At 44.7% G+C, this 21,168-nt stretch overlaps 1 protein-coding gene across 11 annotated transcripts in view; it reads left to right on the top strand.

The window, feature by feature from the left end:
• Window positions 1-10,202: 10,202 nt before the first annotated feature.
• The window catches only part of EIF4G3 (eukaryotic translation initiation factor 4 gamma 3), a 342,120-nt gene continuing 331,154 nt past the window's right edge, over window positions 10,203-21,168 (top strand). For 5 of the 11 annotated variants that reach the window (XM_047792295.1, XM_047792294.1, XM_047792292.1 and 2 more), the window contains exon 1: window positions 10,228-10,526. In XM_047792295.1, coding sequence (XP_047648251.1) covers window positions 10,318-10,526 — 209 coding nt within the window. In that variant the 5' untranslated portion in view covers window positions 10,228-10,317. Of the gene's footprint in view, window positions 10,527-21,168 lie in introns of all 11 variants that reach the window. The other 6 variants (XM_047792293.1, XM_047792288.1, XM_047792291.1 and 3 more) reach the window with 3 other exon arrangements.

The raw sequence follows: 21,168 nt of genomic DNA, 5'->3' as shown, positions 1-21,168 counted from the left end.
AAAAGGCAGGCAACAAGGGTAGGGTGAAAAAACATGATTGCCAAATTTGGGAAGCTGAAGAATGTTCATCTGCAGAATTAATTCTAAATCGCTGCTATTTTCATTCTCATGCTGGTGGGAAAGGCAGAGCATAACAACACGCCTCAGCCTTTTTCCAGGTGTCTGGAGCACTGGCAGGCCAGGCCAGGCTAGCAGGCTGGCTCCCACGGAGATCATTGGAGCCAGCCTTGTGCTTGACGCCAGCTGTGGGCATCTGGAAATCCAGCTTCCTCTTCTGGTCATCGGATAGGGGGAAAATCAGAGTCCAGGATTTTCCCAAGGCAGCGGACTTGGCAGGCTGATTAAATGGCATGAGGCTTGACAAGGGCCAGGGGAAGGCTAGACCACCCAGGGTAGAAAGACGTGGTTTCTAGATTCAGGATGGGATATGATGTGGGTGACTGTGTTAAGTCCCTTGATTTAGAGAGTGCTGGAACCCTGTTAGGTGGGCATTGGAGACCTTTTACTGGGCCAGGCCCAGTGGCAGTGCAGGTTGATTCTAGTGACAGGGCAGCTCAGCTGGCTTGGTGTTTAGAGGGTTCTGTTAATAAGGCATGGCACTTGTGATGTCAAATGCTGCCTTAATCAGACCCAGCAGCCACCTCCTGAACGTGTTGGGTGACAGCCAGACAAGGGAGGAAGGAGGAACCTGTTAAGATTCACTTCCTACAGGAGTTCCCGTCATGGTGCAGTGGAAACGTAATCCGACTAGGAACCATGAGGTTGCAGGTTCAATCCCTGGCCTGGCTCAATGAGTCAAAGAGCCAGCGTTGCCATGAGCTGTGGTATAGGTCGCAGACACGGCTTGGATCTGGCATTGCTGTGGCTCTTGGTGTAGGCCGGCAGCTACAGCTCCGATTAGAACCCTAGCCTGGGAACATCCATATGCCGAAGGTGCGGCCCTAAAACAAACAAACAAACAAAAAAAAAGATTCACCTCCTACAGGTACAGGCAGTGTTGGTACCCAGACCTTCCCTGGGGTTTTATGAGGATGAAATGGGTTAATATATGTAAAGAGCTTTGCCCAATGCCTGGCACATAGTGTTCGATAAATGTTATTGTTGTTGTTGTTTTTTAAACTTTTTGTCTCTTTTTTTTTTTTGTCTTTTTGCCATTTCTTGGGCTGCTCTCGCGGCATATGGAGGTTCCCAGGCTAGGGGTTGAATCGGAGCCATAGCCACTGCCCTATGCCAGAGCCATGGCAACACCAGATCTGAGCTGCGTCTGCGACCTACACCACAGCTCACGGCAACTCTGGATCCTTAACCCATTGAGCAAGGCCAGGGATCCAACCCACAACCTCATGGTTCCCAGACGGATTTGTTAACCACTGAGCCACGACGGGGACTCCTAGTTATTGTTGTTTTTATCAGAAGGACCCACAAATGGTTTTTCTTTTGCTTGCTAGCTTATTTAATCCTAACAACAGTTCTAGGATGTAGGAATTAATAGGTTAAAAAAAATTTGCTTTTCACAGTTGAGAAAAACTGAGGCACGGGGAGTTCCTGGATCCCTCGTTGCTGTGGCTCTGGTGTAGGCCGGCGGCTATAGCTCCAATTCGACCCCTAGCCTGGGAACCTCCATATGCCGCAGGAGCGGCCCAAGAAATGGCAAAAAAACAAAAAAAACAAACAACTGAGGCACAATGGGGTTATGTCATTTGCTCAAGGACATATGGTTAAAAGAGGCAGGGCTGTAAAGAACCTCTACAACTCAATAATGCTTAAAAAAAAAAAAAAACCCTACTTCAAAAACGGCCAAAGGACTTGAATAGGCACTTCTCTAAAGAAGGTATCAAATGGTCAGTGAGCACATGAAAAGATCTTCAACATGCCTAATCATTAGGGAAAGTTCCACTTCACACCTATTATTAGGGTTATTATTTTAAACAAAGAAAAAGAAAATAACAAGTGTTGGTGAGAATGTAGAGAAATCGGAAATCTTGTGCATTGCTGGTGGAATGTAAAATGCTGCAACCACTGTGGAAAAACATTCAGCAAAAATTTAAACATGGAACTACCATATGATCCACGAATCCCATTTCTAAGTGTATATTCCAAAATATCGATAGCTGGAACTTGTACACCCATGCTCACAGCAGCGTTATTCACAATAGCCAAAAGGTGGAAACAATTCAAATGTCCATTGATACACGAATGGATAAACAAAGAGTGGAACATCCACTCAAAGGATTATTATTCACCCCTAACACCAGCTACAAGATAGATGTACTTGTGATAAGAATGATAATTACACTTTGATATCTAAGAAAGAGATATTCATTTAGTTACTCCAAGAGCAAACACACTGGTTACATATTGTAACCATTAATGTACACCTCTGCATCTCACAATGGGAATTATTCGAGGGCAGAAGGGGACCTGGTCCAATTCCCATATCTGTGCCCAGCACAGTACTTGATCTCCCCAAAAAACCAACCAAGGTTTACTGAAAGAATAAAGTGACATTTTAAACTAAAAGGGTTTTAGGTGAAAAGTGAATGCCACTGAATTGTACACTTAAAAATGGTTAATGTGGTGAATTTTATGTTGTATTTTACAACAATGAAAGATATACTGAAAGAGGATTCCCTGTGGCACAGCAGGTTAAAGGATCCAGTGTTGTCACTGCAGTGGCTTGGGTTGCTGCTGGGAGGTAGGTTCAATCCCAGGAACTTCCGCATGCTGTGGGCATAGCCAAAGGCAGAGAGAGAGAGAGAGAGAGAGAGAAAAGTGGCAGGACTGGGATCAGGACCCAGGTCTGTGTGTCCCCAGGGTCCCCTGGGATGGTTCTCTGGACTTACTTTCTCCTTTCTGGGAAAATGTACTCCATTTTTTGCTCAAACTAACTGATCAGTAGAAAGAAAAGCAGCGTCTTGATGATGATCAGCACATCCAGTTGGAATGACTTCTATTTTCCAAACAAGGGATTTACAGGTGATGTTCAACTTGGACAGGCTAATTCTGAATTCTGCCCAAGGTGGATCCAAGAAGAAAACGCTGAAGAGTCAGACGGTGGAATCTGGGCTGCATCCTCTCCATTCTCCTCCCACCCTCACCCTCTGTGTCCCCACAGCATTCATCATTTTGTGTCCGTCAGCAACTATTGAGCACTTTGGTATAGACAAAACAATTTTCAGACACCAGTTGGGTATCCTCCAATTTAGTCAATTCTGACACTATCTCCCCTGGCGGTCGGGGAAGGCCTCTCTGATAAGGTGACATTATTTAGGAGTTCCCATTGTGGCTCAGTGGAGTACAAACCTGACTACTATCCGTACGGATGCAAGTTCGATCCCTGGCCTTGCTCAGTTGGTTAAGTAGCCAGCCTTGCTGTGAACTGTGGTGTAGGTCGCAGATGTGGCTTGGATCCCATGTGGCTGTGGCTGTGGCTGTAGCTAGCAGCTGCAGCGCCCATTTGACCCTTAGCCTGGGAACTTCCATATGCTGCAGGTGTGGCCCTGAAAAAGCAAAAAAAAAAAAAAAAAAGAAAAAAAAGGAGGAGAATGGTAAGCCAGAAGCTCAGAGAGGTAAAGGTGGATGTTAGAGACAGAGATCATGTAGGGCTGTGTAGTGATTGAACAGATTTGGGCTTTTATTCCAACTCAGCAGCCAGGACAGTGGAAGGCTCTTAGCAGAAAAGGGACATGATCTTAACTTTTTAGCAAAAGTAATTATGGTAATTATTTAATTTGTAGGTCCAGTTACATATCTCTCTTTCCTATTAGATGTGGCCTCATAGTCCTCATTAGGGGCCCAGCACAGTGCCTGGCACACAGTCGTCACTCAGTAAATGCTTTCTTTTTTTCTTTTTAGGGCGGCACCTGCGGCACATGGAGGTTCCCAGGCTAGGGGTCCAATCGGAGCTGTAGCCGCCTATGCCACAGCAACTCAGGGATCCGAGGTGAGTCTGCGACCTACACCACAGCTCACGGTAACGCCGGATCCTTAACCCACTGACCGAGGCCAGGAATGGAACCCGAGTCTTCATGGATGCTAGTCGGGTTCATTAACTGCTGAGCCATGACGGGAACTCCTGTCTATTATCTTTTTAGGGCTGCACCTGTGGCATATGGAGGTTCCCAGGCTAGGGGGCAGAATGGCGCTATAGCTGCTGGCCTATACTACAGCCATAGCAATGCTGGATCGGAGCTGTGTTTACAACCTACACCACAGCTCACAGCAATACCAGATCCTTAACCCACTGGTTGAGGCCAGGTACCGAACCTGCGTCCTCACGGATGCTAGTCAGATTCGTTTCTGCTGAGCCACAACGGGAACGCCGGCAAATGCTTGCTGAATGAATTCTAAAGGTTGGTTATGATTCTGGAGGAATGGCTGACACTTGAAGTGGGAAAACACTGGGCCATGGCACCACCTTCCTAATGAGAGGATGAGATCCGATAGTGAGAAACACCTGGTCTAGCAGTGAAAAGAGGTCGTGAGTTTCAGTCTGGGTCCTGCCGCTCACTTGCTTTGTAACCTTGAGAAAAATCCTTTCCTGTATCTGGGCTCTCTCTAAAACCAGGGCATTGGGTAAGGCCATCCCTAAGGCACTTGTAGTCCTGACTAAATGCTATTATGATACTTTAAAAAATGATGGTAACTACAAATAATATACAATTTACTGTCTTATCATTCTCTGATAATATTTTGTTAAAAATTTATTTATTAGGATATTTGTATAAATATTCTCAGTAATTCTTATTCCAAAGATCACAATGTTCCTGATCTAAGGCTGTGTCGATCTGCGTATAACATGATAACATTTTAGTTCCCTTTTGCATCCTGGTGAAGCTGAAGTATCTGCTGCTTCAGTGGCTTGGCGGGGATGTGGGGGTGGGGGTGGGGTGGTGTTTTGGGGTAGTCACGTCCAGGAATAGCTAAAAAACGGAAGACAAGTACACACTCTATGGGCAAAGGGGTAGGACAACTTGGCTCCAGAAGTGGAACTGACTACAGGCTTTGCCCTGGAGGGAAGGAATCAAGCTTGCTCAAGGTATCTACTATGCCCTAGGCGCTGGTAATACTCCCTACAGACCAGCTCCATTAAGTCTTACTTTAATCTTTTATTTATTTATTTGGTCTCGCCTGTGGCAGGCGGAAGTTCCCTGGCCAGGGATCAAACCCATGCCACACCAGTGACAATGCTGGGTCCTTAACCCGCTGAACCACGAGGAAAATCCTGTTTTAATCTTTTAGAGGCAGAGCTCCTGTCTTCATTTTGCAAATGGCCCAGAGAAGTTAGGAAACCTGGTTACAGTTGATCAGCTAGACTGAAAGGTTAGAATCTAGATCTTAAAATTTACAACTTTGGAAAGGAACTACCAGCCTCACATGGCACTGTACCACTGGACCCTACGACGCTGGGCAGGGCCTGTGGCACAGCTCCTTACTGAAGAACATTTGTGGCTGATTATGAATGAGTTTGCCTTATAGGGAATGGGGCAAAATCTTTCTTTACTTTTTCCTTAGGGGCTTCTCCCTTCCATTCATGTCCATTTCAAATGGATGCCTGCTAGTTGCTACTTCTTTGGTCTTTTTTCCTCTTCTGCCTTTTAGTTATTTTGTATTTTTTTAAATTCTTGGCCTCCCATCTCTATGTCTTAACTGCCTAGAGTCTAGACTTGAGCCACCAAGTTCCGAGCCCAACTCTATCTCAGGCTTTGGGCGAGGGTGGCATGTCTCAGAGTGAAGCATCTGATCACATACAACCTTTCTGTGGCTACTAAAGATGGCTTCTGTTGTGCTAAAGGCCAGTCCCCTCTAGGAGATAAAAAATGAAAGATGAAAGGGCCAGGGAACTCCAGCTTGCGACAAAACTCTTGAATGTTTTTTCTCCTTTCTTTCTTTTTTTTTTGTCTTTTTGGCATTTCTTAGGCCACTCCCGAGGCATGTGGAGGTTCCCAGGCTAGGGGTCGAATCGGAGCTGTAGCCGCTGGCCTACACCAGGGCCACAGCAACACGAGATCTGAGCCGCATCTGTAAACTGCACCACAGCTCACAGCGCCAGATCCCCAACCCACTGAGCAAGGGCAGGGATCGAACCCGCAACCTCATGGTTCCTAGTCAGATTTGTTAACCACTGCGCCACAACGGGAACTCCTCTTTCTTTTTTTTTTTTTTAAGAGCCTCACCCATGGCATATGGAAGTTACAGGCTACGGCTGAATCGGAGCTGTAGCTGCCAGCCTACACCACAGCCATAGCAATGTGGTATCCAAGGTGCGCCTGCGACCTACCTCAGCTCATAGCAACACCAGATCCTTAACCTACTGAGGAGGCCAGGGATCGAACCCACGTCCTCATGGGTAATAGTTGGGTTTGTTGCCACTGAGCTTTAACAGGAATTCCCATGAATGTTTTCAATGAAGACATTAAGGGAGCTGCCTGAGCCTAATCTTCAGTTCATTCAGAGAAACAGCATAGTGAGTGATCTCACATAACCAAAAAGCAAAGCACCATCACCCAGCCATGAAAAGAAGTACAAACCAAGCCTTCACCTGTCTGCTGGCTCTTTGAGGATGGAGACGTATATTGGCTTTGGGAGGGAGCATGGGTCTCTGCTAGGGGGCAGCGTGGTGGGCTCTGGGAACAATGGTTGGCTGATCAAAAATATAAAACTCCTCCTATGGGCTAGCACTGCCTGCTCCACATGCCCTTGGCCATCTCTCCCTGTGCAGCGAGGCCCGGCCTAGGCTCCACCGTACCCAGGGCTTCTCCAGAGTAACATCGAATTCTCTGGCAATTCATAATTCTTCTGTCCTTCAGCAAGTTTTATACCCTATTTATTGAATGCTAGATATTAGGGATATTTTAAATGACTAGAGGATGAGTAATAGCTAAAATGCATCCAACGATTACTAAGTGGCAGGGACTGGGCTAAGTTCTTTATATTTGTTGTACTCCCTTCCCTCCTCCCTCCCTCCTTTCCTTCCTTCCTTTCTGCTGTGTCCAGGACAAGTGGAAGTTCCCAGACCAGAGATCAAGCCTGCACCACAGCAGCAACCCATGCTGCTGCAGTGACAACAATGATCCTTAACCCACTGCATCACAAGGGAACTCCCTATTGTCTTATTTCTCATGATAGGAGGTAGAGTCTCCATTTTACAGGTGAGAAAAACGGAGGCTTGGAGAGGTTAAGTGATTTCTCCAAGATCACACAACTAGTTAGGGGCAGGGCTGAGAATCAAATTCAGGTAGTTTGGTTACGATGGCTCACTCTGAATTGCTCAACACTGAGCTTTAAGCATCAGCTGCTGAGGGAGCCTAAAGGAGGGGTGCCTAGCTCAGCCTGGGGAGGGGGGAAAGGCTGTTTGGAGGAAGTGAGGCCTAAGCTAAGCCTTGAAGCAGGAGCAGGAATTAGTCAATGGGCTGAGAAGAAAGAGGATGGCTGGGGTTGTGGTCAGTATTACAGGCCCCAAGGCAGGGGGGAGAATGGCTTTGTTTGCAATGGAGCAAGGTTGCCGCAGCTTGAGGTTTGAGGTGGGGAGTGGCAGGATGGAAGCAGAATCCAGATCCTGGAGGGTCTTGCCTTGAGACTGGATCCTGAAGGCAATGGGAAGCTATGGAGGGCTCTCAGCAGGCCACTTTACAAAATCAGCTTCCTTTGTTGAAGGTGCTTTTGGCCACTATGGAGAGGATGCCCTGTAGAAGGCAATGTGGCAGATCAGAACTGAGTCAGATACCCGGGTTTGAATGACAGTGTTTCCACTTGAAAGTTATACAAGTTCCGTCTTCACATCTTTGAGCCTGGTAATTTGAGCCTGGTTTCTTTATTTGTAAATGGAATATCATAACCTTGAAGCGTTGCTGAGGTGAATAAGAGTTAATCTAAGCATAATACTTCACAGAGTCGTACCCTGGCACCCAGTAGGTGTTCAATAACACATAGCCACTCTGTGTTAGTTGGGATGTGTTGAACAGGACTAGGCTTTTGGATGAAAGGAGAGCGCTCTACTATTTGACTTTGCTCCCTATAAGCCTTCCGCATGGATTGCCTGGGGCCAGAATCTTATCAGGGACTTTTACATCATTTTGCCCAAGGTCTATCCGTTTTAAGAGAGATAATGCTCATAAAGTGCTTAGCAAAGACCAGACACACAGTAATCGCCGATGCTTGTAGCTATTAAGTGAGAAAATGAAACTAGCTCAGAAAAGAATAACAATTAAGCAATTATCAGTCTGTTATCACCCTAGTGTAAGAGGGAAGCCAAATACTTTCCTGGGAACAGGTTTCCATTGACCTGAGGACGTCTGAGACCTGGAGAATGGCAGGAGAATCTGGGGAATGGCAGGACCACTTGAGAATTTTTCTTGGAGTCAGTCATGTCTAGAAAAGAGAAGAGAATCTGATCCCAGGTAACCAGATGTCACAGATCCAAATGGTTTAGTATTCTGGGTGATGAAGTAGTTCCTGCCTTCTGTCTGGAGATGGGGAATGATGCTTTCTTTTCAACACTAGGAACCCTCACCAGAAAGATACAGACTCATCTTCCAGATAGATGCTTTTTCCGAGAAGGAGCTTTTGGGGTTCCCAGGGACTATTAAGAATTAAGCACCTACTATGTTTAGAGCTTTATGTGAATTGAAAGAAAAAAAAATGGCAGTGTGAAGCAGTATAGCAGGAGGCAGAACCCACTCTGTAGTTGTCTCTGCCAACTACACTCTCCATGTGACCTTGGGAAAGTTTTTCCTTCCTCTTGAGCCTCAATTTTCTCAGCTCCTTGTGTCATGTGATAGTATGAGCATCTCAGTCTCTTCATTTGTAAAATGATTACTACCTACTTCACAGGACTGCATGATAATGAATATGAAGTGCTCAGTGTCTGGTAACCATTATTACCTGGCTTGCTCCCTGATCTCTCTGTAATTCCTTTCTACTCAGTGTCCCTGTGCTTGGACAAGACCCCAATTGGGGGAGGAGTGTGTGCAGAGGGGGTGGGATGGTTTTGGTCGGTCCTGCTGGTGAGAAAAGGAGTTTATCAACAAGTAGGACCCAGGGAGCCGACCACTGGTCCCCGGTCAAAGGGCGCTCCTGTCTTGGGACAGGCCTTGGAAGAATCCGTCTACAGAATCCTAAGTTAAGGTTGCTGACTAGATAAGGCAGGTCAGATCAGGTCCCCAGGCAGCTTGAGAGGTGGCAAGATTCCTTCAGATGAAGGTGGATGTGAGATCCAGGTTGGCTCTGCCCTTTCCTGGCTGGGTGACCTTGGGCCGGTCACTTTTCCTCTCCCAGCCTCAGGGTGCTCTGGAAATGGGGCTCCTCATCCCACTCGCCTCTCTGAGTGGACAAGGGCGAAATGTCGACACAATGGACGGGATCAGCGTTAAGGGCCAGCGAGTGCTATTAGTTATGCTAATAGGTGCACGCGGCAGGTTCCTATCCAGCGGTTCCACTCTGGTTAAGCGGTTGCTCCCACCGTAACTGAGGTTTCTCGCCTCACCGCCTCCCGCCTCGGCGGACAGGACTTTGCGGACCGCAGGCTCGAGGGCCTTTACCATTGTTCTCCGAGGCTGGGCGGCAGGGGAGGGCTCTCGCAGACCAGACCTCGCCTTTGGTCTCTCCCTCCGCCCCGCACCCCCGCTGCAGCGAGCCTGGGAAACCCCCTTGCCGATCTTTCCCGAGGAAGCGAGCCAGTTCCAGAGAGCGCCCGAACGGCGGCCGAAGACGCCCCCGAGCATTTCCGAAGAATCCCGACCGCTCCCAGTCTCCGGAAAGAGCCGAAGGGGCTTCCCACCCTCGGCCTCCCGAACCACTCCGAAAAGGACCGAAGTTTTCCGAGCGGCCGTCCTGCCGGACTGCTGGAGGCGGCCGCAGCGCCATGTTGGATGCTCTGCTCGTTGAGTGAAGAAAATCCGCCGGCATCGCCTGAGCCCCGCTACCGAGAAGGGCGCCGCTTCCCCCGGGGAGGGGGATAAAGACCCCCCGCCGCCGGCCCATGAGGATATTGCCGTGAAAGGTCCGGTCTCTCCGCCTCCTGCCCCCGCCGGGTCCGGCCCCCCCCCCGGGGTCGCGTTGTCACGGAGACCGGCAGCCGGTGGTGCTGGCCCGCGGGGCGGCTGCTGCTGCCGGCGGCGGCGGCGGCGGCGGCGGCGGCGGCGGCGGGCGTGTGTGACCGGCCCCGGCCCCCTCCTCCTCCTCCTCCCAGCCTCCCCCCGGCCCCCCGCTCCCGCCGCCTCCCCGGGTCTGCCCCCATCCCGCCCCCCCGCTGCCCCCGGCCCCTGCACCCCGGCGCGCCCGGTCCCGCTCTGGGGGGGTTGGTGGCTTCGCTTTGCCATGAGTTTACCGCAGAAACCGGCTCTGAAATCAGGCTCAGCGGCTGCAGCAGGAACCGGACCCGGCACCGGAGCGGCGGCGGCGGCGGCGGCGGCGGCAGCAGCGGTACCGCCTCCTCACCCGGCGGCAGCAGCAGCGGCGGCGGCGGCGGCGGCAGCGGCCCCTCCTCACCCGAACATCAGGGCCCTCCAGACCCAGGCGCCCCAACAGTATCCTTTTCACCTTCCTGCCGGCCGTTCGGCTCTCTTCGTCGCAGACCAGGGGGGGCTGAGGCTCCTCCGGGAACCCTCCTGCAGGCAGCCACAGCCCAGCCGGGGAAGGGACTACTCCTCCAGCCCACGCACCCGGCTTGGCCGGAGCTTTTGGGGTGACCCGGCAGCAGCACTGCGGGGGACCCCGGGACCCTCTGCACTACGGTGAAAACTAGCTCCGTCGGCCTTGCTTCCGCAGCCCTTCCCTTTTGGAGCTGGGGACCCTTCCCCCTTCTCGCCTCTCCTCCCCTAACCCCCCCGCCCCTTTATTAGGCCGAATTTGCTGGTGCCCGGGACCAGCCCTGCAGGGAAGGCTTTTCTCTGATTGTTGTGAGGGCTACACCCTCCTCCTCATCTCCCTTCAGCTCTCCCTGCAGCGGGGCATAGTGGGCTTCCCTAAATATTATTAATACCTAATAAACTTTATTGGTAATTTTACTGTTTGAAACTAAACTCAGCTGGTTCCGGAGGTAAGTTGGATTTTAAATCTATGGCGAAATTTTGCGGAAAGCACTCCCTCTGGCTAATGTTTTTTAGCGATTGGGAGAGTTGTGATGTGGTTTGTGGTGGAACGCGATCTGAGGAGGAAATGTTACACCGGACGCTTCCCTGTCTTTGACCTTTTTTAAAGGAAGAGGAAGTTAACTGACATTACCCATCACCCCCAAAAGTCTCACTTCTTGGAAGGCTCGTGTTATGCTGATTATTTTTAAAGGGCTTTAATTTACTCTTCATAGGCCTCATGTCTGGAGGGTGCCAGGGCTCCTGGAGGAAAGTCTAGTATTGAATGTGTCTAATTTCATGTTATTTGCTCGATTGTAGAATTTTTGGACAGCTTTGATTGGAAAGACTTGGTGACGAGGTATTTTAGTTAAAAACCAGCGGGTGAAGGTAAAACGTTGAGTTCATGAATTCCACGGAGATTTAGAGAGGTATTATTACCTACCTGAGAATAACATTTCATCATGCACCCCTCCCCCCCAATCCGTTGTATTTGTGTAAATCAATAAATAATCATTGGATGGTAGATGTGTTGTGTTTTTGTGTTCGTGTCATTGTGTGTTTGACTTTTAGAGTAGGGTGTTTGAGCAAATAAGCAAATGCGAAACTAACTGCTGTGAGGTCCACAGATTATTTCACAGTCTGTAGTTTGATTCTTGTCTGTATCCATTACTTTGAGAAGGGAAAAGTATCTCCCTTCTAAAGTCATTTCAGGTCATTGTTTTGGTTTCTTTCAAGTGTTATTTTCTCTTTTCTTTGAATGTTGTTATCCACATTTTTTTCAATCCAAGCAGTGTGGCGCAGAGTAAGATAAATTCCATTCCAGTGTGATGTGTGTACTGATTTCATAATGTTAACTGCATGATTCTGTTCAATTAAGAATTGTTCACCGGTGAGAATGGTTAGTGATATCTTAGTGTGCGTTGCCCATGGAAAACCTAGTTAGCTTTGATCAGTATCCCTAGAGGCTTTAACTGTTGGGGGAAAAGTTTGGCTGATAAGCCTACTTAAAGGTGAAGTTCAGTGCTGCATCTCTGAAATGTATCTTTACTTAATGGTTTGTGAGTTAAATTCCTTTCTTATTTTATTTTATTTTGTTTTATTTTTTTTGGGGTCTTGATTGCCCGAACTTGGTTAGGGCTGTAAGTTTCTATGCTGTGCCACCAAGTAAGTTATTCATTACCTGCATCTTGGAGCTGTTTTGGAAATTCAAACAAATGAAAGGAGGACCATACTATGTTTTCTTGAATATAAGGTGATGAGGACCAAAGTGCTGAATATGACAGTGCTTGGTGAATTTTGTGGTTATTTGGACACAAAGAGCTGTGACTTCAGTGTGTCAAGTGAGTGTGCTTTTTCTCAATGCATTTGACAGGAAGGGCATATAAAAACTGAATTGGTTGCAACATAAAAGTAGTTACTGATTTGGCAACATTTGTTAAAGGGGATAAATTTAAGATGGAATTTCCTATGGGAATACTTTTTATACTTATGTGTAGTAATATAGGATACTTAGTTTTATGTGGCTTTCAGTTTTTACTTTGCCACTTTGCCTCAGGTCATCAAAGTTAGAATTTAATTTTCTTCTTAAGGCATTTCACACTTTTACCTTTTCTTTGCTTTACACATTGAAAGGTTACAGTTGCTAAAATCGAATTGCTTTTATAGTAAATCCAGTATAGATTTCATTAGGACAACCAATGGTGAACAGTTATCAATGGTAATGGGGAATTGGTTAAAAATGGATTAAATAGGGCAATTTTGCTTCTGTACACTGAGGGTGTATGAGAATTTGTATTTGACAAAGTGATTATTGCATGTTAAGTTGATAAACATTGAAGCATTCAGGCTGGAGTGTGAAGTTGGAGTTGCTCTTTCTATAGCTTGATTAACTCTCCAGTTCCTCAAAATATATTGGGTGTGGGTGCAGTAGTGTGTTTTTTTTTTTTTTTTTGACTGCACCCTCAGCATGTAGAAGTTCATGGACCAGGGATCGAACCCATGTGACCGTAGAGACTTGCGCCACAGCTGCGGCAACACCAGATCCTTAACCTGCTGCACCACAAGGGAGCTTCATTGTTTGAATTAATAAATTTAGATAATATTTTAAATTTGTAAAAATGTGAGGAGATTCATGTAGCAAGATGTCCTTTATTTGTGCTTAGTGTTCAGGTGACAAATCAGAAATAACAGTGAATTTAGGTATTCCCTGGTGGCTCAGCAGGTTAAGGATCTATCATTGTCCTAGTACAGCTCTGGTTACAGCAGTGATGCAGGTTCAATCCCTGGCCCAGGAACTTCTGAAGGCTGCAGGTGTGGCCCCCTTAAAAAAGTTAAAAAAAAAAAGTGATGGTGAATTTGAATTTAAGTTTAAATGGGGAGTTCACATCGTGGCATAGCAGAAATGAATCTGATTAGGAACCATGAGGTTGTGGGTTCAATCTCTGGCCTCACTCAGTGGGTTACAGATCTGGTGTTGCCCTGTGCTGTGGTGTAGGTCACAAATGTGGCTCAGATCCTGCATTGCTGTGGCTGTGGCCTAGGCCTGCAACTATAGCTCCAATTAGACCCCTAGCCTGGGAACCTCCATATGCTACGGGTGTGGCCCTAAAAAGCAAATAAATAAATAAATAAATAAATGGAACTTTCTTAGGCATCAGTATGGCTTGGCAGGCTGTTAAAGCCATTTCAGGTAGAGGCCTATGACTGTTGAGAGGCTAGAGAAGGGACCAGCAAGGGATGGAGCATGCTGGAGGGTGGGCAGGGGTGATGGGCGGATGAAAGAAGAAAATAAACTCTGATATAAAAAAGTGCTAATGGCAAGGGAGAAATACGTTTAGTGTTTTCATAATATAATCCAGTATGAATAGTTTATGAAACTGACACGTCAGGATACTTGCCTTGAGATTTGCTCACCTCACCTTCTCAGTATGAGGTTTCAAAAGGCTTTATTGAGAATCTCAACAGTGTTCTTAACCTTTTCTGGGTAACAAACAACTTTGACATTTTGTTGAAAGCTTATAGACCCTCCACAGAAAGTTGTCCATGCACAGAAAATCTTCCTTATATTTCCAGAGAGTTCTTGGGTCCCCATTAAAAGCCTTGTTCTTTAAATGCAAATTGCTCACTCTTGAGATAATTAAAGATAAATGAGTTTGAATTTAGGTGCCCAAATAGTTCTGACTTAAACAGAACAATTTTGCAGTCTGTTATGAATACACAGTGTTCTATTTATATGGGAAGACTTCAGGATGTAATTTCTCTCAGGGCTGCTGACAGTTCTGGGGAGTCTAGTTACTGTTTGGGGGCAGTTGTTTGGGTTAAGAAAATCAGAGCAGTGGGTTCTTTAAAGAAACTAAATTTGGTAAAGGCCTGTCATGACCTGAAAATGACTTGTGTCTTCAGCTATTTTGTCTTAGATATGACATATATTAAAAGCAAATATTGTCTTTTTGGGGGTATTACAATTTTCCTTTTTTTGGTATCCTGTGTTGATTTTCAGTTTTATCTTAGAGATTGAAACCAATGATGTTTGCTTCTTTTTTGCCTCCACCAAAGCTAAATCTGAATAATAACAATAGTACTCATTTATTGAGTGCCTCCTGTTCTAGGAGTCAAACATACATGATTTTTTAAAATTCTCATGAGAACACTAATGCGGTAGGTACTATCTGTTTTTCAGATGAGGAAACTGAAGTTTAGAGAAGTTCAGTAATGTTCCCAAGGTTGTCTATGTAGTATTGTCTATCTAGTAAGTGGTGGACTGCAGTTCAGACCATCTTACTGGCTCCAGAGCTTGTGAATATCCTTTCTACTCTGCGGTGCCACTTCTTACCAAGTCTGTGTGTGGAAGTGGAAGGAAGGATACTGTCCCTCATTTGATAGCTTGGGGAAGTCTGTATACGGTAAAGGAGATCTATGGAGCAATCTAGAAAGAAGTGACGCTGTACTTTGTTTTAATTAGTTCATAGCCGCATACTGCTAGACATTCAAAGTAGGTTATCTTTACCTCATTGAGCCTTAAAGCATAGGAACAGGCCTGCCACATTTGATTCAGTGCAAGTTTCTGCTTGTTCAGATATTAATAAGACCTCCAGCAAAATACCTTTACAAGTAGAAACAAGAACTCTCTAACTCATGCAGTGGACAGCAGTCTGTTTACTCCTAAGCCCCACCATTAACAAAGATGGATCTGTGCTTCTAGAGAGCAGATCCTCTTGGAAGGAGAGAGGAGAGAGATCAATGTAAGATGGAGATAAAGAGGAAAGATGCGAAGAAAAAAAAAAAAAAAGATGCCTGAGTCACATCAGCTCTTGCCTCTGCTGCTGCTACTCCCTGTCCCAGGCTTATGGGTATTTTCTGTCAAACTCTGAGAAATTAAACCACCTTAGGACTAATATGTTGCTTTTCCACATTGGCGTTTCTGATAAGGTTTTTACAAAACGACCTGCTGAAAAATGTTTGAAAACCATGTTTTAAGTCATAATAGGATTTCTGTCTTTCAGCTGTTTATTTTGGCGCTTTAATCTGAGTGGCAAGTTTTAAAATTAATTTGTTGGTTTATCCAGCACTTACTTGTGTGTGCCATACTCGGTGCTAGGTCTGGGGTTGAAATCTTTGCCCTCAAAGAACTTGGTCCAGACAGGTAAATGGACTGAATACCACGAGTAAAGTACAGTGACTGCTGTAATAGCCTAACCTGGGGGAAGGAGGAATTAGGGCTTCCTAGAAGAAGTTAACATTTGAGCTAAATTAGAAGGATGAGTAAGAATTACCCAAAGTTCACAGAGCTTTCTCCTGCCAGCAGACTTTTCCCAATTCATTTGCTGTTGCTGCTGCACAGAATTTTAGTTCTAAGTGGATTTCAGGTATGTTTCAGGTAGCAGGTTTTAGCAGAAGCTAGAAGGAGGTACTAGAGGACATGGCAGTCAAAACACAATTGCTGTAGATTCCAAGTATCTTCTGTGTCATAATATGAAGAATTAGAGAATGAGAAGATATATCATATTTCATCTCTGTGATTGGTTCTTTCCTTGTCTCCTTTCCACTCATCTCGTAACATCCCCCTGCTCCTGATATTAAACTATAGCTTGGAAACAGTACCTACTAGCCTTAAAATGCAAGTGGATTTGACTTGATGTATTGAGAAGTACACATGATTTGGAGTTAAAAAAAAAAAAAATCTGGATTTGAGTTTGGCTTTTCTTTCTTTCCTTTTTTTTTTTTTATGGCTGCACCTGTGGCATGTGGAAGTTCCAGGGCCAGGGATTGAACCCATGCCACAGCAGTGACAGTGTCAGGTCCTTAACCTGCTGTTCCACCAGGTAACTTGTGGCTTTTCCGTTTTAATAGATGTGTTACACTGCTTTGGGCATCAGTTTTTCTCTTTCTAAAATGAAGAGGTTAGATTAGTTTGCTAAGTGGTCCTCTTGAATTATAATGGCTGTTAATTCTGAAGATTATGGTTTGATGTCTGTTTTGTGATTGCAGGTAGACAGGAAGGATTTTGTAGAGACCTATTAATGGTTTTTTAGACTGTCTGATGGCCAGTGGCGTGTTTCTCTGGTGACTTACTGATAATGGAAGCATTCTAACGTGGAGCACAAGGAAAGGCAACTTTATATAAGCGCATATAAGAAGCCTCTGGGTTTTGTCTTATTAATGTTAGATTTAGCCAAACAGACTGAAATGCAGGAGTTCTGTCATGGCTCAGTGGTTAACGAATCCGACTAGGAACCATGAGGTTGCCGGTTCTATCCCTGCTCTTGCTCAGTGGGTTAAGGATCCAGCGTTGCCTTTGAGGCGTGGTGTAGGTCGCAGACGCAGCTCGGATCCTGCGTTGCTGTGGCTCTGGTGTAGGCTGGCGGCTACAGCTCCGATTTTGCCCTAGAAAAGGCAAAAAGACAAAACAAACAAACAAAAAACAGACTGAAATGCCTCTAATTTTAGTATCGAAGACTGTGTAGTCTGTTGTGAAATGGCTTGAGGCCATAAAATAAGGTTGCCATGGTTGGATGCTGCTTGCTCTGGGTGATGATACAGTTAGTTCATTATGAGGTATGAGGGAAAGTAAGGTCTGAAATAAACTCCTGTGATGAGAAACAATCTATTTTTACTTTAGGAATAATACTTTGAGCTAATATAATAGGAAATGAAGTATTTCCTGATTATTAGGCAGGCACCTGACTTTAAGCAATGTATAAACTGCAGCTGAAATTTACATGGATGAAATATTACAGGATCCCAAGATACTTCTGAATTCTCAAATGGCTCCTAGTTCTTTGGCTTGCTGCCAACAAGGAGGAGGTTTTTTTAATTCTCCTATAGGCTTAGCTGAAATTTGAGGTAGTTTAAAGTATTTAAAGTACATTTGAAATTTGTTAGTTTTTATGATCTTTATTAACTAGTAGTTTTGTACTTTTTGAGCCCTATGTGTGTGTTCCTGACTCTTCTGAGGCATTAAATTTTTTTTTTTTGTCTTTTTTGTCTTTGTTGTTGTTGTTGTTGCTATTTCTTGGGCCGCTCCCGCGGCATATGGAGGTTCCCAGGCTAGGGGTTGAATCGGAGCTGTAGCCACCGGCCTACACCAGAGCCACAGCAACGCGGAATCCGAGCCGCATCTGCAACCTATACCACAGCTCATGGCAACGCCGGATCGTTAACCCACTGAGCAAGGGCGGGGACCAAACCCGCAACCTCATGGTTCCCAGTCGGATTCGTTAACCACTGCGCCGCGACGGGAACTCCCGAGGCATTAAATTTTATCAGTAGAGAATGTAAACTCCATAAAGGCAGAGGTTTTTGTTGCTTTTGTTCACTATTGAATTACCAGCACTGGAGTTCCCATTGTGGCTCAGCGGTAACTAACTTGACTAGTATCCATGAGGATGTTGGTTTGATCCCTGGCCTCGCTTATTGGGTTAAGGATCTGGCATTGCTGTGAGTTGTGGTGTAGGTCACAGATGCGGCTCGGATCCTGTGTTGCTGGCAGCTCTAGTTCCAATTTAACCCTTAGCCTGGATACTTCCATATGCCACGGGTGCAGCCTTAAAAAGACAAAAAACAAAAACAAAAGAATTGTCAGCACCTAAAACAGTGCTGGGCAGGTAGTAAGAAGTCTGTAAATGTTTGCTGCTGAACAAAAATGTTGATTAAGTTAGAGCCTGGTAATCAGTTTAAGATAAGTTTTGTGATAATATAGATGGCATCACAATATGCTTTTAGTACTCAAAACTGCCCTAAAATTGTTTATACTGATGTGTAATTGAGTTGAAAATAGTTCCATAATTTCAAGATGTAACAAGCATTGACCCAGTGTACTAAGTCATCTAAAGTGGACATGTTACATTTGAAGTATAGATTCTGAGGATTAGAGTTTGTGTAAAGGCCAAGGAGAAAAAACATTTACAGTCAAATGTTGCTATTAAAATTTTTTTTTTGTCTGTGGCATGAGGAAGTTCCCAGGCCAGGGGTCTGACCAGCAGTAACCCAAGCCGCAGCAGTGACAATGCTGAGTCCTTAACTACCAGGCCAGCAGGAAACTCCTAACAATTTTATTTTATGATTAGAAGAGTAATACATCATCAAATCAGAGCATTTTAAAAATATGGAAAAGTAAAGGGAGATCCCATTGTGGCTCAGAGGATTAAGAATCTGACTAGAATCCAGTGAGGATGCCGGTTTGATCCATACCCTCGCTTGGTGGGTTAAGGATCCAGTGTTGCTCTGAGCTGTGATGTAGGTCATAGATGTGGCTCAGATCCCACGTGGCTGTGGCTGGCAGCTGCAGCTCTGATTCGACCCTTAGTCTGGGATCTTCCGTATACCGCAGGTATGGCCCTAAAAAAAAAAAAAAAAGGTAAAAAATCATCATAACCTTAGTATATGGAGATAACCACTATTATTAATATTTTGATGTATTTCTTGTCTTTTTTCCTATGTACTTTAATGGACTTAAAATCTGTTCTTCTTTGTAACATAGCTTTAGGTCAAATTACATACAGTTTTGTATCTTGCTTATTTTGTTACTTAACTATCTGCCAGCAGAAACTACTTTTTGAATAGTTTTATTCATCAGTTTGCAATGAACTATTTTTGTTTCTTTGGAAAGATTTTCATGAGGATATTCTTTCACCTTTCCCTTGTAGCTCAGGAGTTATTTCTGCACATTAGAAAGAGAGTGGCTCAAACCTTTATCAAGAAATGAAAAGTTTTTGAGTTACTGTATCTGTACTGTTTTGGATTATTTATGGCATTAAAACTTGATGTAACTTCATAGATTCCCCCCTACAATTATATACATCTTAAAAATTATCCCTTCATCCACATATTCAATCATACTTTAAAAAAGACGTGGTCAGGGTTGTATTTACAAGTTATAAATTATATACATGTGTGATATCACCTTGTTTTCATTACTTGGTTTTCAGGAAATGTTGGTATTATATGGAGTGATTGAGAAGGGAGGAAAAGACCATAGGGGATTCATGTGGGGTTAGGGAAACAAGATTGAAGCATGGGAACAGACAATTTTGGAATGACAAGGGGGAAAACTTGGTGACAGTAGAAATTAAGTATGGCCAGTTTTGAACCGGAATGCAGTTTTACACTGAGAATGGAAATGACTGTACTTTGAAGATAGAATGGAGGAACATCAGAAAAAAAGGTTGAATGAGATGACTCCTGACTCTTTCCTAGGTCTTAGAAAATAGCATGTAAGAAACAGAATTTGAACTGTGATGAGATTTTTTTTTTTGTCTTTTGTCTTTTTAGGGCTTCACCTGAGGCATATGGAGGTTCCCAGGCTAGGGGTCTAATTGGAGCCATTGCCGCTGACCTACTCAACAGCCACAGCAATGCCAGATCTGAGCTGCCTCTGCGACCTACATCACAGCTCACAGCAATGCTGGATCCTTAACCCACTGAGTGAGGCCAGGGATCGAACCCGCAACCTCATGGTTCCTAGTCAGATTTGTTTCCGCTGTGCCATGACAGGAACTCCTGTGATGAGTTTTTAAAACATTAAAAAGAAAAATTTAAGACTGTAGTCAGAATTTGGGGCAGAGGGGAATGGATTGTGGTGAGTGGGTGATCAGCATGAACAAAGATTTCGGCTTGAAATAAGCGTAGTGTGCTGGATTATAAGGGTCTTGATCAGTATGCTTGGAGTGGAGGATTCTTGTGGTAGAATGCTTGAGATAATGGCTCTAGATTCTAGAAGGCTTTGAGTATAAGAAGAGGTTAGACTGCCTTTTTTTTTTTGACAGCTTTATTGAGATATAATTTGAATACAAGCCACTCATTTAGAATGTACAATTCAGTGGTTTTGAGTATATTCACAGAATTGTGCAACTATTACCACAATCAATTTTAGAATGTTTTCATCACTCTCAAACACATTATTAGACTGACCAGTTCCCCTCGTTCTCTCCGCCCTAGGCAAGTTCTAATCTACTTTTAGCCTCCAGAGATTTGCCTATTCTGTATATTTCATATAAATGGAATAATTCAACATGTGGTTTTTTTTAGTAAGTGGTTTCTCTCACTTTGCATAGTTTTCTGTGGCCCCTCTGTGTTATAACAGATATTAGGAACTTTTTTTTTGGTTGTTGGAAAATATTCAAGGTATCATGTTTTCTTCTTGTTGATGAATATTTATTTTAACTTTTTTACTGTTACGAATAATTATACTGTGAACGTTTTTGTGTGGATGTATGTTTTCATTTCCCTTGAGTATATACCTAAGAGTACAGTTGTGGGATTTTATGAGGTAATTCCATGTTTAACATTTTGGGGAACTGCCAAACTGTTTTCCAAAGGGACTGTACCATTTTACATTCCTACCAGCAAAGTAATGAAGGTTCCACTATTGGTCATTATATGTCTTTTTGATTATAGGCCGTGGTAGTGGGTGTGTAGTAGTATCTCATTGTGGTTTTGATTTGCTTCTCATTGATGACTAATGGTGTTGTATCTTTTTTGTGGGCTTACTGGCCATTTGTTTTGGAGAAATGTCTGTTCATATCCTTTGCCCAGTTTTTAACTCGGTTGGGTTGTCTTTTTTTTTTTTTTTTTCCTTTTTTACGTTTTTGGTCTTGCC

The sequence above is a fragment of the Phacochoerus africanus genome, chromosome 8 (genome assembly GCF_016906955.1).
Source record: "Phacochoerus africanus isolate WHEZ1 chromosome 8, ROS_Pafr_v1, whole genome shotgun sequence".
NCBI classification, from domain to species: domain Eukaryota; kingdom Metazoa; phylum Chordata; class Mammalia; order Artiodactyla; family Suidae; genus Phacochoerus; species Phacochoerus africanus.
Note: the sequence above shows the minus strand (reverse complement) of the source record. Positions and strands in the feature narration are given on the sequence as shown.